Source organism: Colius striatus, chromosome 1 (assembly GCF_028858725.1).
Source record: "Colius striatus isolate bColStr4 chromosome 1, bColStr4.1.hap1, whole genome shotgun sequence".
Lineage (NCBI taxonomy): Eukaryota > Metazoa > Chordata > Aves > Coliiformes > Coliidae > Colius > Colius striatus.
In genome coordinates this window covers 89,207,734-89,220,988 of record NC_084759.1, presented here as the reverse complement: position 1 = coordinate 89,220,988, position 13,255 = coordinate 89,207,734, and the positions used below count along the sequence as shown (strand labels likewise).

Sequence of the window (13,255 nt, the reverse complement as noted above, 5' to 3'; positions counted from 1 at the left end):
AAGAACTGGCCATTGTAGAGTTCAGTGAGAATAGCTTTGAAGAGAAAGGGTAAGAAGTAGGGATGGGGTGAGGTATAGCAGCAGTTAGAAAGGAGTCTAGGACTGCAGAAGTTTATTTCTTTTCTTTCTTTTCTCCTTCTTTCTCTCTCTCTCCCTCTCCCCCTTATTTTAGTCATGTTTGAAGGAAAAGTGAATGAGTTTCTTTGAGGTTAAGAAGGAGAAAGCTTTGCAAAAGTCTGATAAGACTAGCTGGGAAAAAATAGAGACATGCAAAATGGGAGTGAGAAGAACATTTATGTGTGAGAAGGAAAAGTGTTGAACTGGATGGAATGGGAGAAAAGTAAGTAAGAGTACACCTCAGAGAGGGGATGAGTTAAAACAGTAATTAAGTTCCAAAATAACAACTTGGCAATCTCTTTGTGCACACATTCAAAGGGCTATTTTTTCCTTTTTATCTGATAAAAATTGTCTATTAAAAATGTTTCAAATCTCCATTCTAAAACAGAAGCTCTTGCTTTTCTCAGTCCAGCAACCTGAAGGCTGCAGAGAAGAACTTCACACTACTAGTAACACTCTGAAACTATTTGAAATGCATAGAGTTGGACATCTTGAAGCACTTGTTGAGTTGAGGTTCAAAGCATGAGAACTTTGACTCCCCATGCAGAAGATCACAACCCCTTTTTTACTCAGTTTAAGACCAAGCTGACAGCTGTACAAACACCTGCAAAGTCTGATCTGATCTTAATAGAGGAGGGTCTTTGGTTGTGGTGTTTATTTTGTGCTTTGAGCCTGGCTCTCATAGATTTCCATAAAAATTTCTCATCAGGTTTCAGTGTAAAATCTCTAACTTAATGAGATTTTTTTTGTTGTTTTCCTTTATACCACTTGAAATGTACTAACCTGTAGCATTTGAAAAACAATTATGGGACAGAGTATGAAGGTAAGTTTCCAATCTAAGTGCGCAATTTCAGGGAAATAAAGAGACAAAGGTGAAGTTCCGATCTTAGAGAGACCAGTTCTATCTAAATATAACAAAGAGTTGCCAGGTTGATGTAACCTAAGAATTTAATATTTGTTTTAATACATAGGTAAAAAAGAATCCGTTAAGATTAGAGCTACATTAGTGATTTGAATCATTTTTTGATTCAAGCTAGATCTAACCATTACCATAGTGTATTTTTTGTCTTTTGCTTTTATGGTGCTAGTAAAGCAGTTAAGACAGACATCTGCTCCAAACTCTGGTTTAATAAGTAGTTTGAATTTCACATTCATTTATGATTTTGATTATAAAAGACATTTTATTACACTGTTTATCAAACTTTTATTGGACTTGCATCACGACCTAATATACAAGACATCATTAAATAGTACTAAAGTATGCATTTTGTCTTTTGGCTTGGAAGCTCAGATATAAACAGGAAACAAACTCTAAGGCACTCCAGAGCTATTGTAGGGCACATATCCCGATGAAACTAAACATGTGACAGAATGGTTTCTGGAAAACATGCTATGTGCCATGCAATTTGTGGTGCACCAGGAGATATTACTGTAAAGTGAAGTATTCTTTTTATTGTCTTACGTACCCTTGAGCACTCTGCAGTTTCCAGTGACAGGAATAAAATCATTATAATGTGAAAAGAAATAATGTGACATGCTCAGCACATAAAGGAAATAACAGCTCACAATTAAATTGCATTGGCAGAAAGTTGAAGACAGTGACATGTCACTCCTACTTTTCTTTTTTTTTTACTTTCAAAAGCCCTTAAAAACGAGTTGGAATTACAGTGCACCAGAATTCGTGATCTTTGTGGGTCTAAGTTGTGATTTTTTTGGTTTTCTTTTTTTGCTCTAACAGTTCAAGGATAATTGCCTGCATTGTACATTTTGCATCTCAAGGGTCAGTCCCAAGGCTGGCAACAGGGTTATGGGAACGACTTGAAGAGGCACATTTCTGGCCCATTTTAATGAAAAGAAAAAAAAAAAAAAGGAAGGTGTTTGTCAGGCATTCAAATGAGATATGTCTCAGAATATACACAATGTGACTGTTGATGTAGACACTGGCAGAGACAATTCTTTTAGCAATGGGAGGGAGGGGGAGAGTTTATTACAAGACAAGAAACTCAAGGATGAAAACTGGTATTTAGGTACAAACTGACAGGTTTGGGGTTCTTTTGAGGTTTTATTATGTGTTGTATTTTTTTGTTTGTTTCTTTGGGTTTTTTTCCAAGTAAAACTACAATTCATTATTTACAATTCTGTTCCCATAGGGATACTTGGTGGGAAGTTCTTGAAGAGAGGTCGCATTAAGAAGCCTGGGCAAGAGCTCTTTAAGAGTGAGCCATCTGAATACTTCAAGGCTCAGAATCTGTTTGTTGGAGCCAGAGTTTGTTTCCATGGTCACAACTTTCTTTTGGTGGATGCTGACGAGTACGCAATCAACTATATGGAGAAGCATGCAAATGAGGTGAAGCGAGCTCTTGTTATTTTCTGTTATCTTTAAGGACTATACTTTATCTGTGTATTTTTCATTATTATTTATAGTTAGCTTCTTCACCCAAAGCTCACAGCCCAGTGTTCTCTGTCTAGCAATGGATTTAGGAGATGTTAGTTAGAAACTGCGTGCAAGCTTGGCCATTCTTTATTCTCCATTCCATTTCTACTTTCTGAGCATCCACTCTTACTGTATTAAGGGCTGTTAGAAGGTCTGGAATTGATCTATCCCTTGTTGAACCTATGGTTACTGTTACCTCCCACAGCTTTCTGTGTCAGCGAGTTGAAAGTTCATTGCCTACTATGTTAGAAAAACATACGATAAAAGAAGTAACTATCTTTTATCTTTTAAAACAGTTTATCTTTTAGAATAGTTTTAGTGTTCCAGCGTTTGGTGAAGGTCTTGATTCACCTTATGCACCATCTTCATAATTTCATAAATCTCAGACATTCTTCCCCCTCAGCCTAATTTAGGAGTCTCACCCTTTTTAAAAAGCCTGTCCTTGCAAGGGAATTGAGACATGTGGAGACTGGAACAGTTCATAGTACTCAAGATGTGGGCACATCCAATTTAGAGTCTTACCGATGAGGTTATTTAATTCCCTTGTTGGATTTTTTTTGGGAGTTGTACATATTTTTCTGCCACAATATTTCCCTTGTAATATTAGAAATTAATATGACAGTCATGAATTCAAGGTTGCAGTTTGCTGGGTTTTGCTGTCTTTTGAGGTTTCCTTCAGAGAGGAGAGCAACAATAAACAGAGTGCTGGGGTGCCTCTGCTGATATATACTTTATTGTATCAGTCACTACACAAATGGCTGGTAAAGAAACCTTCATTCACTGAAGCCAGAAATGTATCCAGTAGGAGGAGATGGATTGTCCTATGGCAATGGTAATGGAGGTCAAAAAAGAAAGGATGGAGAACTACAGAAGAATCACAGAGCATTTTGTAGGATTTTATGTTGGTTTGTTATAGGAATGGAGATTACTATTTGTTTTTATGGAGAAGTTTGGGCTTCAGTGTTTGAATAAATGTACTCTGGTATACTTGGACATACCTGTTATGTACAGCTCTGACCCAGTCACTCCAAGAACTAGCTCAGGAGGCAAGGCATTTCTGCATCTCAGTCCCTCATCTGTGTTATTGCTTCATGATAGTGTGATCTTGAGCATCAGGCTCTGGACTAGGCTGTGCTGTGATGACTTTGGGGCAGTACATATGCTTTATGGAAGCATTAATTGTGCTTACTTCAAAGCTGTCCTTTTGCATGGGCTGGTTCAGAATTTAGGAGTGTTTAACAAGTTGTCATCCTCTGCCCACTCATCCACACCTTCTGTGGACAGAGAAGAGAGGAGATTCTTGGTGCAAGTTTGGACTGTTCCCTGTCTGCCGGTTCACCAAAGTTAGTGAGCCTGCAGGACTCCTGAGATGCCGGCAGGCCAAGTGCAGTCTCGGGGACTGCGAGTCTTGATGCCCTTGTGCTGCTGAGGCAGAGGTGGTTGCAACCTGACCCTGTGCTGCCTTTGGGCCACACGTGCTGTCCTCACTCAAATGGAAATAGCAGAGCGCTGTGATTTCTTCGTAAATTAATGCAGAGTTAGCACCACCTGCCTTCCCTGGAGTAACGAGGAAGGTCTGCAAAATGCTTGTTGCTGTGAAATGCTTTAAGCAGTAAAATACAAAGCTATATATGTTATGTTTGCTTACTGCTGGACTGTTTCTCCTCCTAGTAGAAGCAAAACCAAAGCTATTGTCCAAAAGGCAGAGTGCATAATTTGATTATAAACATTCTTTCTAACTGCTGTTTGCATTCATTATCGTGGATCAAACAGGTGAGATCTTAGTTTTCCAGACTGAATGATGTATATTGTCAAAATAAAATCTGCAAAATGGGTAGAAGCAGCACTAAAAATACTTTGTTTAAGTGAAGTTTGGAATGTTCTTTGCACAGTCGAGATTTTAAAACACCTAACAGAAAAAAAGGTTTATTCTCCCAATGACAGATACTTTGTTCACATCCTTTGAATAGAGCTCCAGAAGTAAGGACACACCTTGATTTAGAGAAGGGGAAGCAATTTTAAGGTCATAGTTTGTCAATTATTTCTAAAATTAGGAAGTAAATAATTCTCCTTCTGAATAGACAGAGGTTTCTTTTCAGCAGAACAGATCAGTATATTTCCTGAAAACTGGTGAAAGAAATCCAAATGGAATGTATTTCTTCTGAAAAATGCCATTTTGACCACATTTCTGTAGGCACATATTGATTTAGATTAAATTTTCATTGGTAATCACAGTGCAGGTGAGAATTGATTTTGCTATTATTGAGACATTTGTTTGACACCATATGAGGTATTTTGGGACTTATTTTTTTTTCTGTTTCAAAATGGTATTTATTGTACTGTTTTTAAGTTATGGGAAGATAAAAATCATCAAGTCTTGTAATTTTGATTGCCACCTGTACCAAAAGTAACTTTAAGGATGTAATTCTTGAAACTTTTCAATACTTTTAGTTTCTTTTCCAATTTGAAGGGAAAAAAAAGGTTTAGAAAGCGTAAATTTGGTTGCACAACAGAACCTGTGTGTTGTGCAAAGTCCTATTGGTATTATCCAGGTTTGAGGAACACTCTTTCAAACAAGGCATCACTGTGCCTTTTTGGAAAATAACTCATCATCTCTGAAAAAAATCTCAGTTGTTCAAACTTTGTAGTCTTCTGCAGCACAAACAAGAAGGTTAGTTTTACTTCTACTGAGTTCAACCCAATAACCTCTGATTTAGGCAAGACAGTCAAACAAAAGTAGATTATAACTACTAGTATGCCTGCAATTGCATGAGACAAGGAAAGTGGTGAGGAGTTGTTGCCATTCTGCTCAGATACTCAATGTCTATGTAGGTGTTTGTTAAATGTAGTTTAGAAAAAAGATGTAAAAATAACTGCTTTGATAATGTGGAGAAGACAGGTTTTTAAATAGACAGAACACTTTGTCCGTCTTTAAATACTCTACTCATTGATTCCTTCTGCCCAGTCTTTTCTCAGTTTCTGTTCCTTGCTTTTTCAGCAAAAAGCTGTGTGCTTTTGGCCCAAATAACAACAACCGGGGGAGGAGATTGAAAAAGTTGCTGTCTCTAAAACTTTCTGATTGCTGGTCCAACTGCTCCACACCATTGCCTTTTGTGGCATTGCATGCCAGGGTTGTACTTGGAGTTTTGGCACAGGCAGCAATTGTCTAAATCTGAGCATGTTACCTGCAACCATTGATGTATGAATTAAACTAGGATCAATATGTACTGTTCTGGCAGTGTCCTCAGGACTGTAAATATCTTTTTCTAGATTCCTTTGAACTGATACAGAGCTGTAGACAGACTTCAGCATAATTGGGAATGAGGCCCAGTCTCTGTTGTGATTAGGTTCTTAATACTAGTCATATCAAATTTCAAATAATTGCTAGTTAAAACAACATTGCTTATGGAAGAAATGGAAGAAAACTATTTTCAAACAGTTTGTTGTGCTTTATAAGTTAGGTAGAGCATGAAAGATGTAAGGACATATCAGATATTCCTACTTGGACTCAACCCCACATAGATGTTTTATGTTTAAAGTGATTGTAACCAATAAATCTTTGATAGACCTTTCACACAACAATCTGAATATATAGGGGAAGCCTTAGAGCTTTAGTTCTGTTTACTTAAATTCAAATTTATTTTAATGGTAGATTTAGGGAGAAACAAGCATTCTTCTTACATGACAGGAAAAATTGGTTCATAACAAGTTTCCGATCTGCTAACTCTAAGTATGCAAGACAACAGAGTCAAGTGTGAAACAGAGTATCTATTTAAAGAGTTCATTGGAGCTATTGGTGGAGAGAGTAGTTTTAACTTGGTGAAATTTTTACATTGAGAATTAAGTGAGGTGCACCAACATAAACTGAGGACCAAGTTCTTAGAATGGTGCTTTAAATATTTCTACTTCTTCTTCAACAATACAATATTTGAAGCAAAAGTGGAAGTCCTTTTATGTAGCTTGGAGTAAACTTTCTGAGAGTGTATGATCTGATGATTTTTGTTTAAATTTTTTATATTCTTGGTAGGAAGCAGCTTATTCAGAAGCAAACTTTCTTCCAAATGTAACACGGTGCCAATTTATGCATTTGAAAAGAGACAATGAAGAAACTAATACTTAGCAGTTCAACATTGCCCTGCATCTTGGTGGTACATACATAGTTGGTTGCATAACGCTTTTCTCTCTAATCTATGTCTTGCTTTCCTCGGTTAAGTTCCCTATGGCTGATATTGATGTTATCCTCAAGAAACTGAAAGACGTAGCTGAACCTCGTTCTCGAGAAATCAGACAGATGTTTGCAGCCACTGACTCTGAGCATAACAAGGTGATCGAGTATGACCCTTTCAGGTAAGACAGTGGGTTTTGTTTTTTAGTATCTAATTAAGACACATTCCCCAAACATGTTTAAAGTATGACAGTTTCTTGATGCTTTCTGCACGTGTTAGCTGACAAATGATGCACATTTGTTTTGCATTTACTTGGAGACTGTGTGAAAATGAAAGTGGATCCATGCCCAAGAAAAAAAGAGAAATGCAATAGTTTCAAGTAAGCTGAGAAGCACAACTAAAATCTGTCTGTTTTTATGGAGCTGGCACAGAGTGTTGTGAAGAAGGGCAAAGCAGCAGTAATATATACAATGAAAGATAATGTCCATCCCAACAGTGAAAGAAATTAATCAGTACTTTTGAAATTCAAGGACTGATTGAGTTGCACCCTGAAAATGGTGTTATTTGGGTTTTGAATCATTGATAAAGAAAAGAGAGCAAGGTGTACTGCAGGAGTCAGCATCTTTTTTAAAGACTGGAAAGCAATAGTGAGAGCAATAATTAATTGTTGGATGGTAATTTCAGCATAGTTAGGGGGAGCAGAAATCTGGATTCTGACAATGATCCAGATAAGGCAATGGGCAAATGTATATCACAGTCACAGAATGGTCAGGATTGGAAGGGACCTTTGAAGATGATCTAGTCCATCTCCCTGCTAAAGCAGGTCCACCACGATTAGGTCACACAGGAACATGTCCAGGTGTGTTTTGAAAGCCTCTGGATAAGGAGACTCCAGACTCTTCCTGGGCAGCCTGTGCCAGGACTCCCTTACCCTCACAGGAAAGAAACTCCTCTTTGTGTTCAAATGGAATTTCCTGTGTTCCAGCTTGTACCCATTACCCCTTGTCCTGTCACTGAGCACTACAGAAAGAAAGACTAACTCCATGCTCTCAGCACCTGGTCTTTAGGTATTTATCAGCATTGATAAGATCCCCTCTCAGTCTTCTCCAGGCAAACAGCTTTCCTCATAAGCTCTTTCAGCTTTTCCTCATAAGAGAGATGCTCCAGTCCCCTGATCATCTTTCTAGCCCTCTGATAGGCTCTCTCCAGAAATTCCCTCTCTCTCTTGAACTGGAGAATCCAGAACTGGACACTATACTTCAGATGTAGCCTCACCAGGGCAGAGTAGCCAGGGAGGAGAATCTCCCTCGACCTGCTGCACACACTCTTCTTCCAGCCCACACTGCCTGAGCTTTTCTAAGAGGATGTTATGGGAGATGGTGTCAAAAGCCTTGCTGAAGTCAAGGTAGATGACATCCACTGCTCCCCCTTCATCTAGCCAGCCAGTCATGCTATCATAGAAGGCTATCAGGTTGGTCAAGCAGCGTTTCCCCTTGGTGAATCCATGTTGACTCCCCCTGATAACCATCTTTTTCTTCATGTGCTTAGAGATGACATCGAGGATGAGTTGTTCCATCACCTTTCCAGGGATGGAGGTGAGGCTGACTGGCCTGGAGTTTCCTGGGTCATCCTTCTTGCCCTTTTTGAAGACTGGCGTGACTTTGACCTTTCTCCAGTCCTCAGGCACCTTGCCTGTGCTAAATGATGGCTCAAAAATGATGGAGAGTAGCTTTGCGATAATATCAGCATCTCCTTCAGCACTGGTGGGTGCATCCCATCAGGTCTCATAGATTTGTGGATTTATGAGTGTCCAGCTTGCCCAGGAGATCCCTAATCCAATGCTCCTCAATCAAGAGAAGGGTCATCCTTTCTCCAGACTTTCTCTCTATCCCCCCAGGGACTGGGATTCTCGAGGGTTGACTTTAGCAGTAAAGACTGAAGCAGAGGAGGCATTCAGTAGCTCTGCATCCTCTGTCACCAGGGCACCGTATTTGTTCAGCAGGAGCTTACATTCTCCATAGTTTTCCTTTTACTGGGGATACTTGATGAAGCCCTTCTTGCTTTTCTTTACATCTCTTGCCAGATTTAATTCCAATGAGGCTTTAAGCCTCCTTTGTTACATCCTTGCATAATCTGGCAATGTTCCTATACTCTTCCCAAGCTGTCAGTCCCTTTTCCCATGTTCCATAGACTTACTTCTTCAAATTGAGTTGTTCCCTTTTTCCATGTTCCATAGACTATCTTCTACTATTTGAGTTGTTCCAGAAGCATCTCATTCATCCACACAGGCCTCTTAACTCCTTTACCTGATTTTTTACTTATACACACTAATCTTGGACTTGGAGGAGATAGTGCCTTAATATTAACCAGCTTTCTTGGGCACCTGTCCCTTCTAGAATCCTAGCTCAAGGGATTCCTCAAAGCAGGTTTTTGAAGAAGCCAAAGTTAGCTATCCTGAAGCCAAGAGTTGCAATTCTGCTTGGTGTCTTGCTTCTTCCACACAGGATCCTGAACCCCTTTATTTCATGGTCACTGCAGCCAAGGTTGGCCCCAACCTTCACATCCCTGACCAGACTTTTTTTATGTGTTAGGACAAGATCTAGCAGCACTCTCCTCCTTGCTGGCTTCTCAACCGTCTGTATCAGGAAGTTATCATCAATGCACTGCAGGAACCTCCTGAACTGTGTGTGCTTGGCTGTGGCTTTGCCAGAAAACGTCAAGGTGGTTGAAGTTTCCCATGAGATCCAGGGCCTGTGATTGTGAGGCTGCTTTCATCTGTGGAAGGCCTCCTTGACTTCCTGATCAGGTGGCTTGTAATAAACTCCCACGTCAATATCACCCACAGAAATGAAAAGTATTCAGAAATGAAAAGTAAAGGATTAAAAGGTAGGATTTAAACTGAGGGATGCAGCTTTTGGTGAAACTATTTCTAAGCTCAGATGTTTTACTCAACAGAAGTAAGATTTTTAATTGCGACTTGCATTAAGAAGGAAAAGGAAATTACTAGTTTAAGGGGAGAAAATGGAAAGTTAACATATATCATAGAATCATAGAATGGTAGGAGTTGGAAGGGACCTTTAGAGATCATCTAGTCCAACCCCCCTGCAGAAGCAAGTTGAAAAAGCTTCTTAACTTATATGCATAATAAATGTTTTAAATAAAATAATTACAGTTTTGATTCAAAATTGTGAAATAATCATCTGCAAAACTTTATCTTCTTACATGCAGTAAGAGCAGGTCAAAGTTTCAGAACATAGGTCTGATAAAATTGGTGGAGCACAGTTTTAGAAGGGATGATTGTGCTTTTAAGCATCAGAGAAAGATTTTTACTTTATCAAGAAGAGGCTCAGTTGTGTGTAAATTTAATCACAGTCATATTCTGTGCAGCTGTGAACAGCCCAACTGTCTAATATAGAGTAGTGCCGTTCTGTGTCACGGAGTAAGATATGTCTAGTTATATGATATTGAGGCACTTGGTTTCAGCATAAAAAATGTGGTAGCTCTCTCCATGAGCAGGACAGAAAGCAAAGGAAGCCATCTAAGAAACGTTTCCTTGGCCTCAGTTCTCACCTGGGTCAGTCTGAGCACCTACAAATGGTCTAGCATCCCTCCTATGGTGGTGAGACCGTATCAAGTCTAACAGAAATCATTCACACTGCCAGAGGAAAAATTTGCCTCTGTAAAACATTTAACTTTTGTACTTTATAGGGATAGTAGATTTTGTTTCTATTATTTCATATTATATCCAGTAATCTAAAGACTCTTTTCTTTTTAATATCTATGTATCTTATTTTGGAATGAAACATTCTTGTGATGAAGATGAGAGCACTTCTTTGCATCTATGAAAAGTCAAAGACATTTTTCTGTGAATAGAATACATATTTTTCTTTCAATTATGTATTTTTGTGTGTTCAGCACTGTTTATTTTTAATCTATCATGGCATTTCATGATTATAACTAACTACAAATAATTATTTTTAGTACAGGCAATTATCTATGTGACAGCTTAAACCAGCATGGTAATCCTCTTTTTCTTATCTTAAATACAGCTAAAGCTTTACGGTGCTCTGAATTTGGCTGTTCAGATTTCTTCCTTTCTACCTATGTGGTTTTATATGAGCTCCATTTAAAAATATAAGTATGATGTAATGAAGCAGAATAGTAATTATACAATTCAACTACTTTCAGAAGCCAAATCTACTTGACATAATCCAGGAAATAAATACATGGTGTACTCTGAAGCTGTCCTCCAAGCTATTGTTAAAACTATTAAAAGTTTTGTCAAAAAAGAGAAGAAAAAAATAGCTACAGCTTAGATGCCTGTGCATTACATGGTCCTATCCAGACTGTTTTTTCTTATAAGCTACTGTCAAGACTGTTCACCGTTAGAGACAAAGAAACGTGTGGGTTTAACAGAGATGCCTATCATCAATTGAGTTTAAGACACATCTCTCTTTAGCAGTTAATTATTATTTCTTCTTCCTCTACCAACTTCAGATTACAATCTGTCTTGTTCTTCTAGAACAACAACAAAAAATTAAACAAAAGGTAACTAAGCTGTGGGGACAATTGTTGCAGCTTGTTTCTTTTTGCCAGGAATAGTATAGATGTAATTCTGTTTGCGAATCTTTGGTCTCACTCATGAGCCCCTAACCATGACTAAAATATTCCTTAACTTCCAAACAAGATAGTAATTTTATCTAGGAGTTTTTGTGACTTAATTGTCATTGACTGACTTGAGAAAATAAAAGACTTTTAAAATCTTGACACTGGAAAAACCTGTGGCATGTATAGAAATGCAGTCTGTGGAAATATTCAGATGGTTGATGTTATCTACATGCTTTCAGCTTCACCAACCCAACCATTTAGAGTGCCAGGCTTGTCAGGCAGTATTGTCCTCTTCTTTGTGTTTGCAGTATTACTGTAGGCTCCAGGAAAGAAGCTCCAGTTTTGACTGGATCTGTGAATGCTGCTATAATATAAATAGTAATATTCAGTACGTGGAATAATAATACTGACGAGATAATGATAATATCAATATATGGACCAATTTTGGTCATTGAATGTACATAATCTCAAAGTTTTCTACTGTCAACAGCTTGTTTTCTTATATTTATCTCCTGCTAGTGCAAATAAAGGATCTTTCTGATTTATTTAATATGAAAAAAAATCAGCAGTTGACTCAAAGTAGACTGTACAGAGTTCAGCATTCTTTTCTGAATAGCTGTGTGAATGAAACCAGGTTCTATTAAGAGATATCTTAATTTGAACAGAATCACACAGTTCTCTGAGAAGAGACAAGTGAAAAATTATGTTTGTTGATAAGTAGTAAGTTGAGTACTAAGTTTCCATGCTTTCAGTTCACATCATTGTCAGATTCATTCAATTATTTATCTGTTCTCCAGTCAGCAGTTTGAGTCTTGTGCATCACTAATAATTTCTTCCATTTGTTTTCAAAGATCAGTATATAATCATAATGATGAGATACTCTTAAGGGTACCACAAAGTACAGCTCTAATGGCATCAGCAATTGCAGTGAAGCTTATTTTTAGTGCAGTTTATCCAGAAGTATCGTATATAATGAATCTGATTTTGACTGAGGCACACAGCCCTATGTTGATGATTAGTGTTTGAAAAAAAACCAATCCTGTTGAATCTGAGTTCAGCAGAGGCAGACTTCTGGGATCACATTGCCAATGTGTTTATGCTAAGCTATGTTTGACAAAAGGCCTTGTAACTGTTGAGTTAACCTGCAGTTGAGGCCACTTTTTTTCTAAACAGGCAGGAAACTTCCCAGGTTTCCTTGCATACCTTGCTACTGGTGTTTTGTCAACATCTAGGACATATGAAGAACTCTAATCATTGAAGGTAACAAAACCCCTTCTTATCCCCTCCACCAACAATATAAAGCAGAGAGAGGTTGTTCTGAACTGTAGTTACTAGTCTTGGTTCTTCAGCTCCAAAGCTTGTGTCTGTTTGCCGAGGTGCTACAAGTGCCTTCAGGAGTTTACCCAGAAATCACTCCAGCCCTATTATCAGCAACAAATTCTTGATATTAACAGAAATGACTAGTCATTCAATGCCAGCACTAGCCCATCAGATGCATCTCAGGGACGTTTCTTCTTTCTTGGATTGGGCTGATTCATCTGAGCAGTACAAGCAATCTTGGGAGAGTGCATCTCCAGCTCTTCGCTGCATAGGATCTGATTCTCTGCCACACACTCCAAGCACAAACTGTTCTTGCTACTGCCTCCTGCTTTCCATTCTTGCCATGAAGGCTTGTGATTATTATTAACATTTATAAATATTAACATGTATTATTTATTAACATTTATAAATATCTAAAGGGTGGATGTCAGGAGGCTGGGACATCCCTTTATTCTGTAGTAGCTAGTAACAGGACAGGGGGTAATGGGATGAAGCTGGAACACAAAAAGTTCTACTTAAACATAAGAAAAAACTATTTCACTGTGAGGGTGAGGGAGCCCTGGCACAGGCTGCCCAGAGGGGTTGTGGAGTCTCTTTCCTTGGAGGTCTT

The 13,255-nt window shown here is 38.4% G+C and overlaps 1 protein-coding gene across 1 annotated transcript in view; it reads left to right on the top strand.

Annotated features, from left to right (window-relative positions):
* The window catches only part of EFHC2 (EF-hand domain containing 2), a 68,550-nt gene that overhangs the window by 42,972 nt on the left and 12,323 nt on the right, over nucleotides 1-13,255 (top strand). The window contains exons 10-11 of the mRNA XM_061988611.1: nucleotides 2,268-2,464; nucleotides 6,765-6,898. Of these exons, the coding sequence (XP_061844595.1) occupies nucleotides 2,268-2,464; nucleotides 6,765-6,898 (331 nt within the window). The remainder of the gene's footprint in view (nucleotides 1-2,267; nucleotides 2,465-6,764; nucleotides 6,899-13,255) is intronic.